Genomic DNA, 23,598 nt, shown 5'->3' with positions numbered 1-23,598 from the left:
ACCGTTATCAACCGCAGGAGAGTTCTAACCATCCCCAACCAGTTTCCCATCCGAGTCAGCCGCCAACAGTTCAATATGGTGGCCACTACGGCTTCCTGAACCCTGCTGCGGCAGCCTTTAACCCTGCGGGAAGCCTGAATCCTATTGGAAGCCTAAATCCCCATTTGCCCAGCCGTTTCTCCCTCCCTCCACCACCCATCCTAGGCTTTATGGCCCCGAGAATGGGAAGTCAGCAGTACATCAACGAGTCAGCTGGACCCCAACCAGGACTTTTCCAGCCGTCAGAAAGGTCAGGTGCGTCATCGCTGCAACAACAGCTCCTGGCACGTCAGCTGCAGCACCAGCAGTTACTCATGCGCCAGCAGCAGTTGATGGCAGCTCCTGCATCGCAATCCGCAGCCATGGCAACGCTGGGGGGAACCGCCACACCTCATGTTTCCATCCCTGCATCTTATGGGCCTGTGACCATGACAACCACTGCAGGTAACCCCAGCTTCTACCCTAAAGGCCCAACCCTTCAGATGAACCCTCTCAACACAGATGTCAGCCAGATGAATCCGTCAGCTGCCCCTTTCAACCCTGGCCATCTGCTGCTGCCAGGGATCGGGGATCAAGGTGACAATTTGGGTCAAGGTCAGACAGGAGTCAGTCAGCTGTTGCCGGGGATGTTGCCACTGCTGCAGAGCTTGAAGGCCAACTACGTCAAGACAACCACCTCCTAAATTTACTGCAGATGATGAGTGATCTTAGATCATAGGATAGGGGTCAAGGTCAAGGTGGATTGTCAAGGTCAGACAGCTTGTTGTCAGGGATGTTCCCACTGTTGCAGACCTTGAAAACCAGCTGTATCACCAAGACAACATCCAGGATTATCTGGTCAAGTTGAGTCTGAGAACAACTGCTGTATAGTCAACACATGTCCAGAACATTGAAAGACATTTTTTGCTGGTTTTCAATGGAACACGCAAAGACTCATTCCACCAGTTTTCAATGGAACATAGAAACACATATTCCAGCAATTTCCTTCGGAACATGTGAAGACCTTCAGCTGGTATGTTTTGCACTGAAGTTGTACTTTTAACCGATTTTTGGCTTTCGTTTCACAGGCAAGTAATAATTGCTAGTCATTACAGTACAGGTAGGGAAGAGGTGCATTTTTTTCTCTTTTGTTTTTTAAATTGGATTCTGTTCAGATTCTTTGACATTGGAGTTACTTCTTTTTTTTCTTGTTGAGTTTGAGGTGAAATGCTGTTGAGACTATTATGCGCAGTGTCAATCATGACATTACCGATGCTGAGTTACAAATGTTTAAGGGACTTTGCTTTTGTTGAATACATGTGGTTTGAAGTATATGTTTGATGATTCTTACAGTTCTAGAAATGTGAACAGTGGCAACAATGCAGTACACACGTTTTAGTTTTCTCTTTAACTTTGCCACTGTTTGCTTTGATTTTATTAATTTGTTTGTTGTGGGCAAAAATGTGCATTGCGTTCTGAACTTCGTGACCAATATTCTTGTACAGTTTAGATATGAACATGGCAAGGGTACAGTGCCATATGATTGAAACTTTTGTCTTGGATGTATGAAAAAAAGGCTCTGTATGTACTGTCATTTAAAAAAAAATGTGTGCAAATATGCACCCCAAGATATCATCTCATTACGCAAGTTTTCAGAGAAAGTGATATCTTCATGCTTTGCAACTGTACATCCAGATTTTTATATCATTTCTTTTGGTGCTTATCCGGTGAGTGGATACGTTCTATAGAGAGACAGACAGACAGACAGACAGTGTGTGTGTCCGAAACTGTATGTGTCTGTCTGTGTGTATGTACATACCTGTGTATACCTCTGTGTGCGCTGACATGAAGTGCAGGCCTTAAATCCAACTATTCCGCCAAAATAATATCTCTCCTTCGGAGAATGAGACTTGCTTGTTGTGAACTTACGCATTTTATTGGGCATTTACTGTATGACAAATAGAGATTTTTTGTTTGTTTGACAAAGCGTAAAAAGTCTGCTTCTGGTGTGTCTGTGAGCTTTCCTGTGTTTGACAGTTTGCATGTCCCCATTATTACTGTGTGTACATGTACCTAAACATTTGGTTGATGAAAGGAAAAAAAAAGAGAGATTGTGTGTGTATGTGTCTGTGGGTGGGTGGGTGTCTGGGTGTGTGTGTGTATCTGTATCTGTCTGTTACGCTGCACTTGTAGAACAAGTCATCCAGATGTCTGGCATTGTTGCAGCGGAGTGGGGGGTGTAGCTGCTTCTCAGTGTGTAACACAGTCTACCGTTTGTACTTAACATGCAGTTGATTTTGAAAGATAGATGGCGTGTTTTCATTCCAAAGAGAATGAGATAACCACCACAGACCTCAAATACTGTCTTGTCATCCTATAAAGTAAACTGTTCCAATTTGTTTCACCTGCCATGTCTTTCCCTGCTTACCAATACAGTCATTGTGTTCATGTGTGTTATCCTTGTAAAAAGATGCATCCTCGCTTGAAACATTCCCGCAGTGGGGCACTGCGGTTATGAAATTAAAGGCCCCTCCTGTTTTTGGAACCGCAGGAGCTTTCTAGTTTGCTGTTAGGTAGATTTTTGGTTCCTCTTTCCTGTCATGCTCTCTTTTTCTTCATGAATTCTTTTCTTTTTTCTGCCTTCTTGCTCATTCACCTGTATTTTTTCCAAAAATCTCTTCTCTTGCCGCTTGTCTCGCGATTCATGTATAGTTTAATCTGTTAGTGTTCTGATGTAAGTCCAGCAGTAGATAGGTTAAGCCTATTTTAACATACTGGAAACTGGTAATCTTCCAGTAGGTATTAATTTAGTTTTACTAAAGCCTGCTGGGACACAAGTAATGGGTTAGTGCATTTGTAAACAGGAATCGCTTGACAAGTGGCCCCCTTCATCCCCCCCTTCCTCGTCCTGATATGGCTCTGCGTAGTCGGCTGGACGTTAAGCAACAAATAAACAAACAAAAAAACAAAATCCTTGTAAAAAGATGCATCCTTGCTTGAAACATCAAAGTATGTCTAAATATGCAAAAATCAAATATGTGACCCTCCACCACGAAATGAGTCGCATGTCACCTCGCGCGGTTCTGCGCCAGGCATAATAAAAGTCCGGGGGGTGTCTGGTAACAGTGTGAGGGTCACCTTAGTCACGGGTTTATAACTCAAACAGTTTTCGCTCCTTTCTAAAACGGTTTTCACCACTGTATAGAGCATACAAAACTCTTTAGGAAAATGTAAAAATATGAAAATCATGCAAAGGTGACGTGCGACTCATTTCGTGGTGGAGGGTCACATATAATCTTTCATTGAGACTATTTTTTTCTCTAATGCATTTGGGAGTTAAATGGCACTGCTTCTTCTTCTTCTTCTCGATCGCTTCTTTTAGACGTCCACTCTTGTAGCACGCATGAATAATGGCATTGCTTGCAACAGCTGATTATGTTTCTATGTTCGAAAGTCAAACATTACATCAAGTCTTTTCCTCTTATGCATTTTGTAGTCTAAACAGTCATAATTGAAAACAGCATTCTTTGTACAGGCTAACAAATGTTTGATTTAATGAAAGGCCTTACAATTATGATTTTGTCAGAAATATTGTTAAAGCTTGAACATGGGATACCTCATGGGTTAAAGTTCTGCTTTAAAATCATTGTTTCTCTCGTTCAAGAGGGATTTGTGTTGTGTGTGGAATATGAAATGCATTTTGGCTTTGGCTGAACGTTTGTGTTTCTATTTGTTGCTTTTTCCAGTTATTCACTCAGCCCTTTCCGTTAGTGTTACCTTCTACTTCAGTTACGTTTGCTTGTGCTTTTCTCAAGCGTTACCTTTGAAGGAGGAAGTTTCTTTTTAAGTTGCTTAGTTAAGGTTTCAGTGCTTCGTTTTTAGTAACATTTTTTATTCTTTCAGTCAAAAAGCAATTTTAGCTAGATTCACATGTTAAGTTAAAAAGAAAATGATTTAAAGGTTATTTGGCGAGGTATGATCATACGCACCATGTTCCTTTACTTTTCTTGAATATGTTAAACAAAATATCAATGTGTGGGGTTGCACAATAGTCTTGTTTTAGTTGTTTTTATGCTGATCACTCCATTAAATAATAAAACATTGAACATAAAACAATCTTGTTGACACGATATAAATCTTTCGTGAATGATTTGTATGGAAGTGCAGTTTTGTGTTGTATGTGGATATATCGCTGCACTGAAGTTGTGTGATCGGGAGGTCGTGGGTTCGAACCCCGGCCGGGTCATACCTAAGACTTTAAAATTGGCAATCTAGTGGCTGCTCCGCCTGGCGTCTGGCATTATGGGGTTAGTGCTAGAACTGGTTGGTCCGGTGTCAGAATAATGTGACTGGGTGAGACATGAAGCCTGTGCTGCGACTTCTGTCTTGTGTGTGGCGCACGTTATGTGTCAAAGCAGCACCGCCCTGATATGGCCCTTCGTGGTCGGCTGGACGTTAAGCAAACAAACAAACAAACACACAAACAAACAAACAAACTGAAGTTGTGTGTGCATAAATGAATCTATGTGTGTATGTTTGCATATTTTCAAAAATGACAGCATACATGTGAGAAAATGCATTAGGATACATTTATGTGTTTGGTTTTCACATATACACAGGCGTACAAACGCACACCCAAATACAAGTACCTATACCACCAAGCATACACCCATACAATCGTCATGCGCACAATCTGACATGCACCCAAATAAGATCCATGCAACTATAAAATTATTCATTAGCAAAGTCTTATGTACTATATTTGAACATGAAGGTGAAATAGAAATGACGTCAACTATCACAGTAGAAAAGTGGTTTAAAAACAAGTGTATAAAGTAACTAAAAACAAGTGTATAAAGTAACCTTTTGAAATCTTCCCCATAATACCCTCTCTTCTGACCTTATATTTTCAATACAAACTGGAATTGTTCCACCTCTAACAGCCCCTCACCCCTCCCCCAACAACTTTTCCCTGTACATGTACCTGATTCTTATCACACCAAATTGTGACTGCCAGATAAAACAGTACCGTACTTTCCGGGTCATAAGGTGCGACTTTTTTCCTCGAGTTCGACCCCTGCGTCTTGTAGAACCAAGCGCCTAATCCGTGTATGAAATACGAAAAAAATCAAAGAGACCGCTTGAGTACCAGTCAAACAACTTGTGATAATGCATGTTTTAGCTACTAGGTACTGCCCTGCCTTTGATCTGGCCGCACACACAGATTTCCACTCTGTTAAACTCGGTCACTGACCCCGGTGCAGGAAGTGTTTCCTCTCTCAGATATGACAGGGGAACCACCTCTCATGGCAAAAACTGGGTCATTGACCCCTGGGAAGAAGGTCGTGTCTATAAACAAGGCCACCCAGCTATCACAATGCCTTTGATCTGGCCGCACACACAGAGCACACATATTTTCACTCAGTTAAAGTCGGTCACTGACCCCGGTGCAGGAAGTGTTTCCTCTCTCAGATATGACAGGGGAACCACCTCTCATGGCAAAAACTGGGTCATTTTGGTGCGCCCTATTGGCCCCCTGCGTCCAATGGGTGACTGGATTACAATTTTTTTTAAAAAGATGGGGTGCGTCTTGTATAACGAAGCACCTTGTCACCCGGAAAGTACGGTAAACTGAAAAAGCAGACTTGATTACTGTGATAATCTAGCCTTGTCTGTAATATTATGCACCTTTGAATAAAGGACACAAAGGACATATTGTGTTGTGCCTTCTTCCAATCACTTACAGTTACTAAAAGGACACCTATGATAAAAGGACACTTAGCGGGTCACAAGGGAGTTCTTTTACGACAGGTACCATGGTATACACATGAACCAGTAGGTAGTATTACTGGCCAGTCAAATAGACCAGTGTGTGTGTGCACACAGAAGTTTGAGCAATGTCCTTGGAAATGCTGTTGGTTACATTTTCCACACAATTCTATTTGCAACTGCTGCCTTGTACATATCTTATTCTGATCTCAATGACATAGTACATTCAAAGCATTTTTAATTATTTCTCTTTCAAAGTCATTCACCATCAAGGGAAAAGAAGCCTTCACAAAACAGTGCCTGATAACATGAACATAACTATTGAATTGTAGAAAAAGCATATTCTAACAACACAAGCAAAGAGTATGCCACATGAGGACCTTCCATAATGGGCAGTCTGTAGCTCAGTTGGTAGCACGATACTTTTTAAAAAAAAGTTCGTCAATATTGGTGTGAATTCGAACAGCTTCTCCTCAGTGCAAGCATGCACACTATAAAGATGCCAATATCACAATAAAAGTCTCAGGGCTTGGAAAACACAAACACAAGCATGCAGGAAACAGAGAAAAAAAAATGGGTGGCACCATACACTATGGCAGCTCGCTTTCCCCAGGGAGAAGGCAACCTGAATTTCCATGATGGAAATTGCACAGGCTTATGGCTATATATTATGAAAAAAACGACATTACCTACAAGTACCTACCTACCTACCTTACCTTCATACAATGAGACCGACAGATTCACTCAAGTGGTAGCTAACGGTCAATACAACCAAAAATATCAAACGACAATAAGAACCATGCTCAAAATTTACAAAAACAGCAGCAGACATAGATCTACGAGGAGGGACAATGTTCTTGTCCATTAATTGCCTCCCTTGAGGATTTCCTCCACATAGTTCTGGACGTTGACATGAAGTGTATCCTTGGTCTCGTCGAAGATCTTGTTGGCAAGAGCACCGGCCGTCTCTGACCCCTTCATCAGTGCCCTGTACACGGGGAGTGTGTACTTCTGCTTGCCTGGTGAAAGACACACATTTTGTGAAATTGTGAGTTGTGGGATAAATTCATTTTCAATCAGCTGTTGGGTATAGTACTAAGACAGGAAGCATTTGTTTTCTGGGTTTGTAGAAAGTATTTAGGGAAAACGTATGATGGACAACTTTGTTTTTCTGCAAGCAAATCAGTCAACCTACCCTATTCATTTGCAAAGCAAATCAACATAAATAGTAATAGTATCCCATCCCTCTTCAGTGTATTTTTCTCCCAACATTCTTGTAGTCAACCCCCAAAGTGTGCATACCTATGAAAGCTATTAGCTACAAGAAGCTAAGGTGTAGGCACACGCATTGGAGCCCTTATACAAGTGCACATGCATTTATACCCACACACACACACACACACACACACACACACACACACACACACAACTTCCCCAAGTCTCCCTGTTTGCTTACCTTGGCAGTGCAGAAAAGCTTTGACATCAGGAAAAGCCTTCTGGTAGTCGTTTTTGATCACCAGTTGACACCAGCGAAGACGGATCTGTACAAACACAAACAAATAAACTGTCAGTCATACTATTTTAATTAACATTTTACCTCCAGATTAAAAAGATAAGCATAAAACATATATGAATAAAGAAATATAAGGAACAAGTTGAGGAAGAGGAGTATGTTCAAACAGACATGAGTGAGTGGCGATTTTGGTGGATGCTTTGTGTGTGTGGTGCGTGTGTGGAAGGGGGGGGGGGGGTGTCTGCTTTCAATGTAAGCAATCTAGTCAAAATTCTGCTTTCCAACAGATTAGCCATAAGCCTGTAGATTATCAAGCATCTTATTCTAATGAAGGAAATGCCTACGAGTCTACACTCTCCTTTTTCTTTTCACCTTTTTCTTTTTTAAACCAGGACTTACCTCTGCGTTTTTGGCAGCAGAAATCCTGGGGTACTTTTGCTGTAACCTTGGCAACAGGTCACCAGGCAGGTTGTCACGTTCCACCAGTTTGTCCACAAAGTGCAGAACCTGGTACACCGTCCACTTGTCAATGTCCGGCCAACTTTCCGGCTCCTGTGAGAAAGAATAACCACGAAATTTCAAATGTAATTCTGATATGCAAGAGAACGCATTTTAAAACAATAGAGAAGCAATAAGCTAATATATTGTACTACGTTGCAAGCCCCTGGAGCAATTTTTTTTTTATTAGTGCTTTTGTGAACAAGAAACAATTAACAAGTGGCTCTATCCCATCTCCCCCCTTTCCCCGTCGCGATATAACCTTGAACGGTTGAAAACGACGTCAAACACCAAATAAAGAAAGAAAGAAAGAAGAAAGGACATTTAGGATTACAATTTTCTGGACCTGGTGCCTGTAACTTTGATCTGAAATGGGCCAACATCCATGTCATAGTGAAAGAACTGACCCCAAATTTCACCTGTAAACCTTCCATAGACTATATATGCTTCTATGCAAACAGAGAGAACCGGGTCACAATAAGGAAAACAAACCAGACATACCTGTTCCTCAATGCTAGCAGCGAAGGCTTCAGGAGGATCCATGAGCTCTCTACCTGCGGACAGGTCAGGTGTGTAGGGGGGCCACCCGGGTGTGTGCAGCCATACTTTGTGAAACTCATAGCCCTCCCTGAAACACAGAAGAGCGTATACATTTCATTTGATACTTTATCGTACCACTGCTGGGAAATCCAGGTCGCTTCCTCCTAGTAAACAGTCAACAGCAAAACGAACAGCACAAGGTGTAAATCAGCCATCCCCACTTCTGGAAGGTGTTTGCGTGTCACAGCACTGACATTGGGATGGGACATGGACACCTCAGAGATTTCACAAAAAGTTGACTCATGTCTGTCCCAGCGTGGACTTGAACCTGTGACCAAGTCGAGAGCTGGGCCAACTGAGCATTCAGGACCCCCCACCCCCCCCCTCCTCCCCCAACTATGCTGACAAATCTGTTCCAGTCATGCCAGATTGTAATATCCAAGGTATACAGAACAAAAATCAAACATAATACTGACCATCTTGCAACAAAACTACAGGAAGAAGTGAACATTATATGACCAAACCTCTGTTCTAAAACACTTTAAGACATAATAAGACAGATAGACCAATAAGATCCACAGGTACACTGAACTTCTTCTGCATTCACGGGTTGAAACTCCCATGTACACTCGATTTTTGCACATGTGTGTTTTTATACTGCGATTTTAGGCAGCCAACGCCGATTTTGGGGGTATGCATGCTTGGTATTTTCATGTTTCTATAACCCGCCAAACTCTGACATGGATTAGAGGATCTTTTCCATACGCACTTGGTCTTGTGCTTGCGTGTACACATGAAGGGGGATAAGGCCCTAGCAGGTCTGCACATAAGTTAACATGGGAGATCACGTTAAAGATCCCACGATTGACAAAAGGGTCTTTCCTGGCAAGATTGTATAGGCATAGATAAAAATGTCCACCAAAATACCCGTGTGACTTGGAATAATAGGCCGTGAAAAGTAGGATATGCGCCGAAATGGCTGCGATCTGATGGCCGATGTGAATGCGTGATGTATTGTGTAAAAAAATTCCATCTCACATGGCATAAATAAATCCCTGCGCCTTGAATATGTGCGCGATATAAATTGCATAAAATAAAAATAAAAAAATAAAAAAATAAATCCCTGCGCTTAGAACTGTACCCACGGAATACGCCCGATATAAGCCTCATATTGATTGATTGATTGATTGATCTCCACCCTTAACCCATCAGGAGCGGCAGGGATTATAACACTCAAACCTTCCGCATGGGAGGCCGACGTCTTATCCACTATACCATTGCGCCCGTCAGGTACACAAAACAAAATCAAACAGAATTCTGACCTGTCTGCAACATTCTGCTGCTTGAGATGCGGAAAATACTCCAGAAAGAAATCAAAGAGATCGTCAGCTACAATGCTCTGCAACAGATAATAATAAAAACAATAACAAGGCTGTTTGTGAAACAATTCAACATGCAAAATGTCACACACTCACCCCTTGCAAAGCTTCAGCTTCAAAGATTAACCTGTCATTTATGTCACTTTACATCTCTATTAGCTAGTTGCACTCATGGTTTTTAAGTATACTTTTTGTGTGTGTGTGTGTGTGTGTGTGTGTGTGTGTGTGTGTGTGTGTGTGTGTGTGTGTGTGTGTGCATGCATGCGTGTGTATGTGATTATGTGGGTGTGTAAATGAGTATGTGTGTCGTTCTGTGTCTATGTGTCTATGCACGTTAGTCTGTCCATCTTTAAAATGTTGCATGCATGAAAGAGCATCCTTGGAACCCATCCACAAAATTAACAAGCAAAGAGAAGCATTTTAAAGTTAAAACAGGGACACAACCAGGCAAACAGAAGCTACCACACAAGGCAAGGCACAAGGCTGTACCTTAAACTGAAACTTGAAAACGTAGGCTTTGAGGAAGTTGTCAAACTTCTGCACGTCTCCCACCAGGCTCTGCAGGTAGCACACGAAGGCGAATCCTTTCTCGTACGGCGTCTCGTTGTACGTGTCGTCAGGATCCACTCCTGGTTCTATCACCACTCGCAGCTTGTTTAGCGGATGATCCTGCGTGACAGAATATGATAAAAATAATAATAATGAAGTCTTATTCATCTGCTCTTTAATAAGAGCTTACTGCAAAGTAAAAACAATCAATGCACACACACACACACACACAGGAACAGACATACAATGTTTTCCAACCCAAGGATCACACACACACACACACACACACACACACACACACACACTTAAATCACATCCAATAAAGTTGAGTCATTTCTCAGAAGATGGTATATGGCTGCCCATGTCTTACAAGCAGAAAGCAGGTCTTGATTAGTGAATAATTATGTTACAGAATTCAATATAAAGCCAGAGCATTTCTCTAAAGATAGTATATGGTTGCTCGTGTCTTACAAGCAACACAAAATTGTTTCAGAAAATAACAAGATAATAATGATATGATAATACATGTAATAACAAATATTACAGATAATAAAAAGATTCAATATATTGCTAAGGCATTTCTTTGATGAGGGAATAATGCTGTCAATGTTCAATCACCAAAAACAGCATATTATGTTGAAGATTCTGTTACAGAATCTAACACACAGTGAAGGCATTACTTTAAAGATGGCACATTTCTTTCTTTATTTGGTGTTTAACGTCGTTTTCAACCATTCAAGGTTATATCACGACGGGGAAAGGGGGGAGATGGGATAGAGCCACTTGTCAATTGTTTCTTGTTCACAAAAGCACTAATCAAAAATTTGCTCCAGGGGCTTGCAACGTAGTACAATATATGACCTTACTGGGAGAATGCAAGTTTCCAGTACAAAGGACTTAACATTTCTTACATACTGCTTGACTAAAATCTTTACAAAAATTGACTATATTCTATACAAGAAACACTTAACAAGGGTAAAAAAAGAAACAGAATCCGCGGGGGGTAAGATGGCACATGGATGCTCACGTTCTATCAGCATAAGCAGCTTATTTGGTAGAGGACTGACAGATTACAAAATAAAGCTCAAGCATTTCTCTGCAGACGTTATGTGGCTGCCTATGCCTATTACCCAAAACAGTAAATAAAGACAAATAAATAAGTCCTAAAACACACAGAGACAAAAAAAAACAGAAGAAAAAAAGAAAAAAAAACCAAACACACACACAAACACACAATCAACAACATAATAATCAAGACTGCAACAGAAACTGGTTACTTAAAAAAAAAAGGAAAGAAAACTGCCAACTACCATTCCGGTTTCGTTCATATGCTGTTTCAACAAGGCCTGGCCCGTGGTAGCCTCAAGGCACATGGACCCTCGCCCGAACAACTCCTCTAGGATGCGACGCTGAGCGTACATTGTGAAGCCCTAGCAAGCAAGAAAAAACACACCGCAATCACACAATCCACAGCAAAATGAAAGAAAACCAAGCATAAAATGCTGGTACCATGCCAGTGTTCTCCATGTGTTGTTTCAGCAACTGCTGACGAAGTGTCGACTCCAGACACATGCCTGGGCGCCCGAAAAGAGTCTCAGAGATTCTTCGTTGGGCGAACATGGTGAATCCCTTGCAGAGAAATTAATAAGATGCATGGTATAAAGTTAACATTCTTACATTCTTAAAAACACATATTATGCTTGGTTGCAAAACAACCACAATACACTGACTCTCCCATTATACATCCGCACACACAAATGCACATAGACACATGCATTCATACACACATTATTTCACTTGCACACATAAAAACACACACACACTCTCACACATACAGAGTAAATAAAATCTACAACTGTCCAATCATCGTTACTCAACAGCCATAACGACTTGACACATGATAAAACTAATTTCTTAACAATCTCATTCCACTTTACAACTTGAGGTATGCAAAACAGTTCATCACTGAAGCTTGAATGAAACACAGAACTCACCTCATTCAGCCAGAACTCACTCCAGTTGGCATTGGTTACCAAGTTCCCGAACCAGCTGTGACTCTGGAAAAAAGTTTCAGAATTTGGGCAAAGGTTCTCCAGTACATTCAAAGGAAGATCTTCTGTTGCATGAAACTTGTCTTGGTGAGCGATAACTTCAATGGATCATCTTTATTTGAACATTAAAAAAAAAAAAATGAACAAACAAACAAATACACACACACACTTGCTCTATCCGTGTTTCTGACCGCAAGCTAAAAAATAACAAGTCGCGTAAGGCGAAATAACAACATTTAGTCAAGCTGTCGAACTCACAGAATGAAACTGAAGGCACTGCTTTTTTCACCAAGACCACATACTCGTAGTTTCGTCAGTCCACTGCTCGTGGCAAAGGCAGTGAAATCGACAAGCCATGCAGAATAGTGCGGTAGTGGTCGCGCTGAGCAGGATAACACGCTTTTCTGTATGTCTATTCTGTTTAGCTTACTGAGTTTGTTTTTAATCCAAACATATCATATCTATATGCTTTTGGAATCAGGGACCGACAAGGAATAAGATGAAATTGTTTTTAAATCGATTTCGAAAAATTAATTTTAATCATAATTTTTATAATTTTTTTATTTTCAGAGCTTGTTTATAATCCAAATAAAACATATGTATATGTTTTTGGAATCAGAAAATGACGAAGAATAAGATGAAATTGTTTTTGGATCGTTTAATAACAAAATTATTTTAATTACAAGTTTCCGATTTTTAATGACCTTCTTTAATGACATTCATTAGTTTTTAAGCCACCAAGCTGAAATGCAATACCAAAGTCCGGCCTTCGTCGAAGATTGCTTGGCCAAAATGTCAATCAATTTGATTGAAAAATGAGGGTGTGACAGTGCCGCCTCAACTTTTACAAAAAGCCGGATATGATGTCATCAAAGGTATTTATTGAAAAAATGAAAAAAACGTTCGGGGATATCATTCCCAGGAACTCTCATGTCAAATTTCATAAAGATTGGTCCAGTAGTTTAGTCTGAATCGCTCTACACACACACACGCACAGACAGACAGACACACAGACACACACACACACACACACACCATGACCCTCGTCTCGATTCCCCCTCTATGTTAAAACATTTAGTCAAAACTTGACTAAATGTAAAAAGGCCTTTTGGGTGAGAAAAAGCTCCCGAACACTTACCCCCACACCCCTGTTACCCATTAACATGCAACCATCCTCCCTATTCTGCCTAAACCAGCAGAAAATCATCCACTCACAATTTCATGGATGACGACATCAGTGAGGGATCGATCCCCAACCACAATACACGGGGTCACAAAGGTCAGGCAAGGGTTCTCCATTCCGCCGAAGGGGAAAGATGGTGGCATGATCAGCAGATCGTAGCGCTCCCACTGGTATTTTCCAAACAGACGTTCGCCGGTTGACAGAAACTTTTCCACCTCCCCTTCAAACTCTTTCTTAGCAGCATCCTGAGAAAGAAAAAACGCAACTCACAGATAATGCTGTAAGCAGGGACACATTTTCACAGTATGTTGTTTATTCATAGAAAATGTAAACAAGCTGGTCAAAAACCATCTTCAGACATAGCACATGAGGCTACATAATTCACTCTTTTCAGAAAGAAGAATGTCTACGTTAAATATAAACAGCATGAAAAATCGAAATAATTTTGCCACGAACAGAAATCTGTACAAAACCATTCTCTTCTGAGGAAGACATTTCACAAGATATCACTTGTTTAACTCATTCCAAACAGATTTGAGATCAATTGCAACTTCACTGCATTACTCCACAACAGATTTTGACTTCAGTCTGCTAATCGTTTACATTCATTCTCAATCATTCTACTAATTTTCTAATTCTTTCTTTCTTTCTTTATTTGGTGTTTAACGTCGTTTTCAACCACGAAGGTTATATCGCGACGGGGAAAGGGGGGAGATGGGATAGAGCCACTTGTCAATTGTTTCTTGTTCACAAAAGCACTAATCAAAAATTTGCTACGTAGTACAATGTATTACCTTACTGGGAGAATGCAAGTTTCCAGTACAAAGGACTTAACATTTCTTACATACTGCTTGACTAAAATCTTTACAAAAATTGACTATATTCTATCCAAGAAACACTTAACACTTTCGCGACGGGAGGTGACTATATTAGTAATAGCGCTGCAACGCCCACGGACGGGAAGTGACTATTTTAGTATTAGACATACAAGGTACACGACTCGTGATTGCTTCCCGGTTTTTGAAGCTTGCAGTAAATTGAGTTGTTTCCCTTGACACACTTGGTGTGCCCTTCCGCCATATGTAAAATTAGCCTGGTTTGTACGTTTTTTTCGAGAAAAAAAATGAATCGAAGGCGAGCCTTGTCACGGGAGGAGATTCTCCGGATGTTGGATCTTGAGGACCCTGTAGATCATGATTCCGACGTGTTGTTTTCGCCTCAAGAAAGCGATAATAGCAGTGATATTGAGGAAGAAACAGTCCCGTTGTTGCTGCTAGTATGAGTCGGCAAACTACACGTGTTAGGGTGGTACTGCATGAATCTTCGAATGTGTAGTTGCAAGGGGGGCGTGGCAGCACTGATAACAATGGATGGCTGGAGCCTAATCCTTTTGGAAATGTTCATAGGTGTACAGTTGGGACTTTGTTGTGAAAATGTGACTTATATTCAATATGGATTACCTAGACATCATTTGGTGAGTGTCACAGTTTTGTTTCATTTGAGTCAGGATGCTGTGACAGTGTGAGTGAATGCGGGATTTGCTTGTTTTTTTCTTTGTACTGTCTCCTTATTTCTGTGTAGAATTTTAACAATATTTCAGCTAATTCATAGGTTTTACACCTTGTTTGGTTATAAAATTATTTATAATACTTTCTGTTAAAAAATAACTTTTAAAAAAGCAGTGGAAAAGAAAACACACAAAAAAACGTTAAAAAACACAAATTATCCCCCTTTCACCCCCCCTTTGCTAAAACAAATCGCGTGACAAACTTATAAATAGCACGACTGAACTGGGCATCCATTTTTTAATTAGTACACAAAATTTGGTGGTGATTGGACTTAATTCAAGCTTGCTAGACAGATTTCTTTACAGTTACTGTTTTTTGGGAAGTTTCTTGGTGGCAAGTTTGGGCAGGCAGGACGTTAACGCCGTGGCAATGCTAGTCACAATAGTGTTAACAAGGGTAAAAAGAGAAACAGAATCCGTTAGTCGCCTCTTACCACATGCTCGGGAGCATGGGGTAAATTCTTCCCCCTAACCCGCGGGGGGTAATTTTCGAATTCACAATGCCCAAACTAAGATGAAGTGACACTGTTTCAGGGACTTATTACTTTATTTGTACAATTCTTTTTTTTTTTAATTTGTGCTGCAACTACCGCTACCCACAGTTGGTTACAATGCAGTCAAATACAGCACCTCATCCTACATGCAGCCCCAACACTTTACTGTTACAAGGCAACGTCTATGTACATACCAGCATGCATGGCTCCGCCCACACAGAACTACGCGGACCAATCTTAGCGGACTTGATGTCGCCCACAGCCAGGGCCACAAGGTATGATGGGATAGGCTGATTGAGTCGGAAGAAGTAGTTGTCGGTCTCACCGCTCAGGTTGGCTACCTGTCCATGGCTGCTCTCACTGGCACTCATCACTGCCGTGAATCCTGCAGGAACCTGTCGACAGAGATTTATTGCAAAGTTTCAACAGACAGGGTGTGTGAGCGTGAGAAGGGAGGAATTTGAGGAGAAAGAGAAGTAAGAGAGAGCAGGTACTGCTTAGGCCAATGACCCTTTCACAAACATATATAGGGGGATATAGCTCAGTTGGTAGCGCGCTGGATTTGTATTCAGTTGGCCGCTGTCAGCGTGAGTTCGATCCCAGGTTCGGCGGAAATTTATTTCACAGAGTCAACTTTGTGTGCAGACTCTTTTCGGTGTCCGAACCTCCCCCCGTGTACACTACATTGGGTGTGCACGTTAAAGATCCCACGATTGACAAAAGGGTCTTTCCTGGCAAAATTGCTTAGGCACAGTTAATAATTGTCTACCTATACCCGTGTGACTTGGAATAATAGGCCGTGAAAGGTAAATATGCGCCAAAATGGCTGCAATCTACTGGCCGTATAAAATTTCATCTCACACGGCATCACTGCAGAGCGCCTAGAACTGTACCCACGGAATATGCGCGATATAAGACTCATTGATTGATTGATTGATTGAAACATGGTGGAAAATAGATGTAAAGCAAAAATGACACATGTATGCACACACAAACAGACAAAAATTGTTGAACATACCCCCGACTTCCAAGTGCTGTAGGAAACAGCAGCCAAAACTTGACATGCATGTACTGACATTACTTTTCATTCAAAGCGAAGTAACCCCAACCCAACCATCAACAACATCACTGACCTTGACATTGGCGGAATAAGGAGCTTTGACGGCAGGAGTGTCTTGGCACGGGAAGAACGAGCGGTTACACACGGCCTGTCCTTGAGTGTACATGTAGGGCTTTACTTTTCCTGCAATCAAGAACGCATGTTATTTTCACACAATGCATCCACATTATGGAAGGACTGAGACAGAGAGACAAGCATGCAAGCAGCAACACAAAACACACACAGACACACGGAGGCATGCCTGCTTTCGTACATGTGATAAATGTAAGCATGTAAGAAAACACTCACATAATGATAATGACACAATCTTCTGTTTACACACACACATACTACCTATGTATAAAGTATTATTTAAACACACACAAATGCATCCATACAAAAATTACAAGTGCTTTTTGTATGTAGCATGACAGCACAGACACACCCATAGAGACATTAAGCGCTGTATACACACACACACTTTATGTTGTCTATGAACACACACACACCCATCCACACCCACACACAAACACCCACACACACACAAACACCCACGCACGCACACACACACACACAAACACCCACTCACACACATGTGTATACACACACAAACACACACTACCTGCAGTCTGTGCGGGATCCAGCCATTCCACTCCAGGTCCACCCTGCAGGGCGACATAGTCAATCTCAAGCTCCAGCTTATCTCCTGCCGGCTCGGTTGGCAACTGAAAGCCAATGTAACAATTCCGTCAGGTGAATGAAACCCTCATCTGACTGATGAGCCTACCAAAGCTCACCAAAGCTCACTTGTCTTGTGATTGTGCTAGGTGTTTTGCAAGTTCACCTCATATTTAGGTTATAATTTGGGGCCCAAGGACTGTTATGCCAGGGTGGAAGTAGAGATAAGCGCCTACTTCTCAAGAAATGCTCCATATGGCTTCGTGTCTCCAAACACCTCTGGCAGTCAAATCCAGCTCCTGGCCTTCACGTGGCAGGCCCTGTCTTCGACTAACAGGAGAAGGGATGCAGGCGGGTCCCTGGCGCCTTAAAACCAGCTGCTTCGGGCAGATGGGGCTCGTCAACCTTGGATGGTCGCTCATCTAGGAGAAGGACAACTCCAATTTCAAAACCCGCACTGCCTTGTGTGCGCCTTGGGAAAGGCAAAGGCTACGAGAAGGAAAACTTCGACAACAAACCCGGGTAGAGAGGACTCGACAGCCCAGCAAGGCAGCTACTCTTGGGGAGGAGGCAACCCTGAGTAAGAACCTCAACCACCGAAGACGGAAGACAGCAGCCAACTTGGCGTGGGGAGAAAATCGGCTGTCTACGCTTCCACGATAATATAACATCGAACGCAGAAGAAGAAGGTTATAATACACAGGTGTGTGTGCGTAAAGTTGCTGAAAGTGAAACAAATGGTTGGTTTGGTGAGTAAAATTTGCTCTCTGGCTAGTACATTTTGAGAAGCACTAGCCAAAGGCGAGTGCACCATTTTGTGGACTTTCAGGGCCAAGCACCAGATGAAAAAGTATGTATCATTGAACGAATTAAGACTGGGAACAACACTGTAATTATACTATCAGTACAACATGAGAGGAGGAGTCATGCTACCTGCACTTTGAGCGTTGACCCGTAGCCAGTGAAAGGAGCTGTTGTAAACTCCAGCTGTTGACCGGAGGAAACATCCTTCACCTTGGAAACTTTCAGCTTCTCATGAATGTCAAGCCGTACTGAAAATAACAGCAAAGTTTTCATGAAATACTACAACTCATCAAACCAAGATGTCCCTTCGTCAGTTCATGACCCTCTCTTACTGTGACTTACAAAGCTGAAACCCTTAATTTTTTTTTAAAGGGGACCAAACTTCAAGAGGACTTCACAATTTTTTTAAACGCTGATAGCATCAAGTAAATATTCTGTCACAGAATTTGGAGAATGTCTATGTTGTCTGTGACTTTCTTCAATTATCATATCATCAGGGTTTCTCACAGACATTCTACCTAGAGGGTCTTGATACCCTCATTTTTATTATTTTTATTTTTAGGAGTCAAAGGACCCTCTCAGTAAAACTTTAGAGGGTCCCGAGACTAGAAAGACTTTTAGAATGGAAGTTTTTCGAGACCGTCACGAAAACTGTATTTGTCATCTATCTTCTATCTATCTATCTATAGATCTATCTATCTATATATACGGCTTGTGTGTGTGTGTGTTCGCGATGCACGGCCAAAGTTCTCGATGGATCTGCTTCAAATTTGGTGGGCATATTCAGGTAGACCCCGGACACAATCTGGTCGATGAAAATTTTCAACACGTGCTCTAAGCGCGGCGAGGTGAACCGATTTTGGTTTTTCTGTAGATCCAGTAGATCCATTCCCATTAACTCTTCCTTATCTTCTCCAGTGTTTTGCGCGTTTATCTCCCTTCCTTCGTGTGGCGTCAATCCCGTACGGTATTTTCAAGAATACTGAATGAGAAAGAGCTTCTTCAAAATCTGAAGTTTGATCTTCCGATCACAGCTACGATATCATCCTGAACTCAGGTCAAAATGAGTACGGCTCATTCTCTGAGATAACTGGCGATAGCCGTTGAGCGATGACTGATCAGAATGCTACGGTATGACAAGCAGCTTCAGATATATTCCCGTTACTATTTTTAGAAGGTCACTGTCCAGAACACTTTCCTTGCACCCGTTGGCGTTGTCCTCACTGTAAAAGTGCAAAGGTCGAATCTATTTATAGCCACGCAAAAAATCCACAGTCATCTATCTCTAATACGGCTTGTGTGTGTGTGTGTGTGTGTGTGTGTGTGTGTGTGTGTGTGTGTGTGTGTGTGTGTGTGTGTGTGGTGTGGTGTGGTGTGGTTGGTGTGTGTGTGTTTGCGTTGCGGTGAACCGCGGTAAATAAATACTCTGTTTCGCGATACGAATTACGAAAATAAACACTTTTTTGTTCGGCTCTACTTCTTCACTTCCGCCACACAAAAGCAGCGCTTTTCTGCACAGGTAGTACATCTAAGTATAGCAATTCGTGTACAAAATCCCTCCCATCTTCAAAATATTGCCACTAATATATACTACCCCTCCCATCGTAAATATTCTGCATCAAATTTGGTGGGCATATTCAGGTGGACCCCGGGCACAAACTGGTGGATGACAATTTTCAACACGTGCTCTAAGACGGCGAACCGCCACGCTGCATACTCTGTCTCGCGATTCACCCGGCGAAGCCGGGTATTCCTCTAGTATAAATATATATTGGTAAGAATTACACCGTAAATTCAAGTTGGAAGAGATCTGACAGAAAATGTCCTGGTCTTCGAAATCCAGCCACGCAAGTGTATGTTCTTGCAAGTTATTTCTGTATGGAAACTATATATAGTAGAAGATTACAGTCCAAATATCAGTACAGATGATACCATATGATAATGCAAATTAATTATCAAGTGTATCCTGGGACCCGCTCGTTTCAGGTTTAGTGCATCGCAGGACCCCCTTCAATGATTTCTAGTACGTTTTCTCGGCTACCAGTGCTTATAAGAGGTATAGGTACGCACAATTTGGGGATTCCTGTAACAAAATCATATTAGCAGTAAAAATGTACTTGTACGGTTACCACCAGGTTGTGCATTTGTGTCACACTGTCAGTATCATACATAATTCATAAATTAGGTGAAGCAATTCACAGCACGACATATCAAATGTTGCAACTTGTAAGTCTGTATAAAACTGGGCGATAAAACTGATAGTCTGCATAACTTCAGTTTAATGTGGTAAATGTACAACTGCTAGGTATTCTTGCAATTACGTCTGTCACAGTATGACACCGTAAAAAAATAATGAAATTTCTGCAAACCAAGTGCAACACGGCAACAAAAGCGACAGTCCTAAAAAATTTTAAAAAAACACAAACACACACCAGCATTGACGAAAAAAGTTACCTTCTCTGACACCACTTTTCAACACATCAAAAGCGATGCGCTCAATTCCAGTGATCGTCTTGTTAGCAAAGCTTACATCTAGGTCCAAATGAATTTTGCTAGTTCGCAACTCGCGAAAATTGGAAGAAGTTGCAACGTCTGTCGCTAAATCTGCGTGAAGCTGCGCCATGATTTTATTCTTGACTAGATTTTCGTTCCTGAAGATCGTCGATTTGGGATTACGTTGTTTCTGAGGATATTGTTGACTAGACCATAGATGTGTATTGACAAGGATATCTATGACTAGACTTGGAAACGAGGTGTGTTGTTGCGGCAAGTCACGAGTTCCCCGCCTTCCCACAGCTGGCTTCTGAGAGTAACCACCCTTGAGTATGTAAAGGAAAGTTCCCAAATCACACAAAAACCACCCGAAACAAAATGTGTTGTAAACGAGTGTTACTGCCGTCGTAACCAGTTAACTTTATAGTGCATATTGATTCGGGTTTACATTCTTCTAATCAAAAATGAGTAGCTATTTACGTCAATGTCTTTAGCAGACATTTAGCAGTAGTTATTTTTTCCGAAATGTAGCGAAATGTAGAGAAATGTAGCGAAATGTAGTGAAATCAAGCGAAATGTAGCGAAATGTAGTGAAATGTAGCGAAATGTAGCGAAATGGAACATGATAAAAACGAACTTTTCGAACATTTGGAGCTCCAACAATGTTCGTAGTTATCGATTCAGATTATCAAGTTGTAATACTGAACACTTGACTTTCATGCCCAGGTAAGTGATAAGGCTTAATAAATCCAAAGTGTAAAATATGGAGTTGACACATTGAGATCACAGAGAGAGACTGAGAGACTGATACTGTTTATTGTGTAGTTCAAAAGGATTGAAGTTGATTAGTCGTATATACGATATATATCATATGTGACTCTGCATACAAGTATGGCTTACAACTTGTCCCTATATCACCGTTCCAATATATAGTAATAAGTGATCAGAGTACATAATACAGTGGAGTCCGGGTACAACGACTCTCCTTTAGCACAACATTCATGGAATTTGGCATTACATTGTTTTCATGGAAACTAACATCATCATTTTGCAAAACATTGGGGGTCTCAGTGTTTTCATGGAAATTAACATCATCATCATCTTCAAAACAGACTGAAGACTGGTGGCTAACATCACTGTCAGCATCATCATTTTCATCTGAAGATTTTTGACTATTATCATCAGGATCATCATCAGAACAATGTGTGAGATCAACAGTGGTTGCACAACGTTTGTCTAAAAGGACCACAAAGTGGTTGGGTTGAAACTGTTTTACTGTCTTTGGTACAAAGGATGTGGTCCACATGACAGTGATCGATGCTGACACTGAGTTTCCTGACTACATCACGACCGCGCAATTCACAACCTGAGAAAGTCAATGATCTATGTAAGCATAATTGCTAAATACAATGAACAGCTTTCATTCTCAAAATAATACAAGTGTTCATTGAAACTTAAAAAAACAAGGCAGAATTATTCACATTAATTCTGACAAGTTCACAATAATATTTACAGTTACATTAGAGTCAAATTGCAGCAATACAATTATACATCCATCAAAACAATTAAAAGGTTACCCTGGCCAAAATCACACATTGAACATGATCATCAGATCACAGATCAAACAAACAAACTCACATATCAAAACAACTATTCTCACATCATGTTTTGAAAGATCATTTAATTTTATCCATATAAAATCCTCAATATTTACAAACTAACATAAAGACAGTACTTACAGCTTCCTGAATCCCAACAGCAAACTACAGACCAAGATGATCGAAAAATAACAAACCGACGATGGCTGTACTTGTGGAAATTAAATCAACATTACAGCTGATTTCGACTCAACAGCAGACAAAACTCAGCTCATGAGAACAAGTAACAGTTTCACTACTGTTGATTTACGAATAGCATTTAAATCGTGTATTTGGTGAGCTACATTTCGCTACTTTTCGCTTTATTTCGCTACTTTTTGCTACATTTCGCTATATTTCGCTACTTTTTGCTACATTTCGCTACATTTCAGAAAAAATCACTACCCGACATTTAGTCAAGTTTTGATGGTTTAATGAGGTAATCCACTCCAAAATAAAACGACGACAAAAAAACAAAACAAAAAAGAGACATTTGCCCGAAATGATTATCAAGTTGCTTTGGATGTAGTTACATTTTTTGTATAAAAAGCGAATTTAAAGCCAACTCTAAATAGTATTCATTGCTTTTTCTGTTAAAAGACAAAGAGTCTACTTCCGGTTTAACAATGGAAAATTGTCAAGCATGCTACTTTTACAAATCCCGTAACACTTTTGATGTGTAGTGCAATGCCATGGTCGCTTCTTTTCATTCTTTGTATCTTGGCGTTCGACACGTTTTTGACAGTGTTCTGAGAGTCCAAACAGAGGAAAAGGCGACACAGATTGACCAGATTTTGGAATCACAAGAAAGTGTCGGTGGTAACTTTCACTTTCTGTCCGTTGCTTCCCAAGAGGGGACTTCACGTTCTGTTGAAAGTAACTGTGCTGTTGGATTATCCAAACGGCCGAAGAGGAAAAGAAACAAGAGAAAGGCCGCTGCAGGTATGTTCAGTTGTTCAGGGTGCAGTTTTTCACTTTCCCATTTATGCAGAAATGACTGTTGACAGACTGGTACTTAGGCTGTTGAGCCTTTGTCTGATCTTTTGATCAGTTTCTATCCTAGCCTAACTTTGGGCTAGGTAACCTACACGATCTTTTGACCGTGGCCTATTCTATCAACTTTTTCTTGGCTGGTGGGAATTTGTAATGAGATGCATACTGACATTTGGGCTATACAGATAGTCTTTCAGTGCATTGTCCAAGCGATTTTTGAAACTGAGAATATATTTTTTTAAACAACAAAGATCAACAACTACAGGAAGGCCAGAAATGAACAATTCCAAAATCAAAAATAAATTGAATAAACGTCCTACCCTCCTGGCTTGT

At 41.0% G+C, this 23,598-nt stretch overlaps 2 protein-coding genes across 4 annotated transcripts in view; one reads left to right on the top strand and one right to left on the bottom strand.

The window, feature by feature from the left end:
* Positions 1-4,738: 4,738 nt before the first annotated feature.
* Positions 4,739-20,914, bottom strand: LOC138948884 (aminopeptidase B-like). Of its 2 annotated transcripts, none has more exons than XM_070320521.1 (14): positions 20,597-20,914; positions 18,272-18,390; positions 17,283-17,385; positions 16,695-16,804; positions 15,756-15,956; positions 13,533-13,745; positions 12,261-12,323; positions 11,577-11,696; positions 10,207-10,386; positions 9,661-9,737; positions 8,300-8,426; positions 7,700-7,852; positions 7,244-7,328; positions 4,739-6,806 (listed from the first exon to the last, which is right to left on the bottom strand). In XM_070320521.1, the coding sequence occupies exons 1-14, from the start codon at positions 20,763-20,765 to the stop codon at positions 6,652-6,654; spliced, it is 1,875 nt and encodes a 624-aa protein (XP_070176622.1). In that variant the 5' UTR covers positions 20,766-20,914; the 3' UTR covers positions 4,739-6,651. The 2 variants fall into 2 exon arrangements, with proteins under 2 accessions (XP_070176622.1, XP_070176621.1); XM_070320520.1 differs by lacking the exon at positions 11,577-11,696 and adding an exon at positions 11,776-11,895 and having other exon boundaries at positions 20,597-20,912.
* A 1,985-nt stretch (positions 20,915-22,899) lies between these two features.
* Positions 22,900-23,598, top strand: part of LOC138948881 (exonuclease mut-7 homolog) — a 41,325-nt gene continuing 40,626 nt past the window's right edge. For both annotated transcript variants that reach the window (XM_070320516.1, XM_070320515.1), the window contains exon 1: positions 22,900-23,214. In XM_070320516.1, the coding sequence (XP_070176617.1) occupies positions 22,965-23,214 (250 nt within the window). In that variant the 5' untranslated portion in view covers positions 22,900-22,964. The remainder of the gene's footprint in view (positions 23,215-23,598) is intronic.

The sequence above is a fragment of the Littorina saxatilis genome, linkage group LG15 (genome assembly GCF_037325665.1).
Source record: "Littorina saxatilis isolate snail1 linkage group LG15, US_GU_Lsax_2.0, whole genome shotgun sequence".
Lineage (NCBI taxonomy): Eukaryota > Metazoa > Mollusca > Gastropoda > Littorinimorpha > Littorinidae > Littorina > Littorina saxatilis.
This window is presented reverse-complemented; position numbering and strand designations above follow the sequence as displayed.